General features: G+C 63.3%; 1 protein-coding gene across 1 annotated transcript in view; it reads right to left on the bottom strand.

The window, feature by feature from the left end:
• The window catches only part of LOC132208803 (septin-4-like), a 9211-nt gene extending 9040 nt beyond the window's left edge, over nucleotides 1-171 (bottom strand). Inside the window, exon 1 of the mRNA XM_059644141.1 lies at nucleotides 153-171. Coding sequence (XP_059500124.1) covers nucleotides 153-171 — 19 coding nt within the window. The remainder of the gene's footprint in view (nucleotides 1-152) is intronic.
• Between the last annotated feature and the right edge of the window lie 349 nt (nucleotides 172-520).

Here is a 520-nt window from a genome sequence, read left to right on the forward strand (position 1 = left end):
CCCCCTACACCCCCTCCCTATCTCTGTCACACCCTCCATCCCCCTACACACCCTCCCTATCTCTGTCACCCCCTACACCCCCTCCCTGTCTCTGTCACCCCCTCCCTATCTCTGTCCCCAGACCCTCCGCAATCTCCTCTGCCGGCCCCTACCCTGCCTTGGATTCCCCATGCTCCACCGTTGGTGGGAACCCCCCCATCCCTCTGGATCCGCCTGATCTCTGGGATCGTGCGGTGCTCTCCCCCGAGCCGTCCGCCCCGCAGCGCCCGGCCGATTCCCAACGGGGTCGGTGCGCGTCAACGCAGCTTTGACCCGACCAAAGCGGTTGTGGGGGGGGGGGGGAACGGGCGAAGGAGTTTCGCCCGTAACAGCAGGAAATCCCCACCCCCCCCTCCTCAAAAATACCCCCAGGGTCTCTTACCCGTCAGCGTTCCTGATGGTCCGGTCTTTATACAGATTGGTCAGGAACAGGCTGTCCACTAGAGTGGATTTCCCGAGGCCAGATTCCCCTGGGTATCAA

The sequence above is a fragment of the Stegostoma tigrinum genome, unplaced genomic scaffold (genome assembly GCF_030684315.1).
Source record: "Stegostoma tigrinum isolate sSteTig4 unplaced genomic scaffold, sSteTig4.hap1 scaffold_538, whole genome shotgun sequence".
Lineage (NCBI taxonomy): Eukaryota > Metazoa > Chordata > Chondrichthyes > Orectolobiformes > Stegostomatidae > Stegostoma > Stegostoma tigrinum.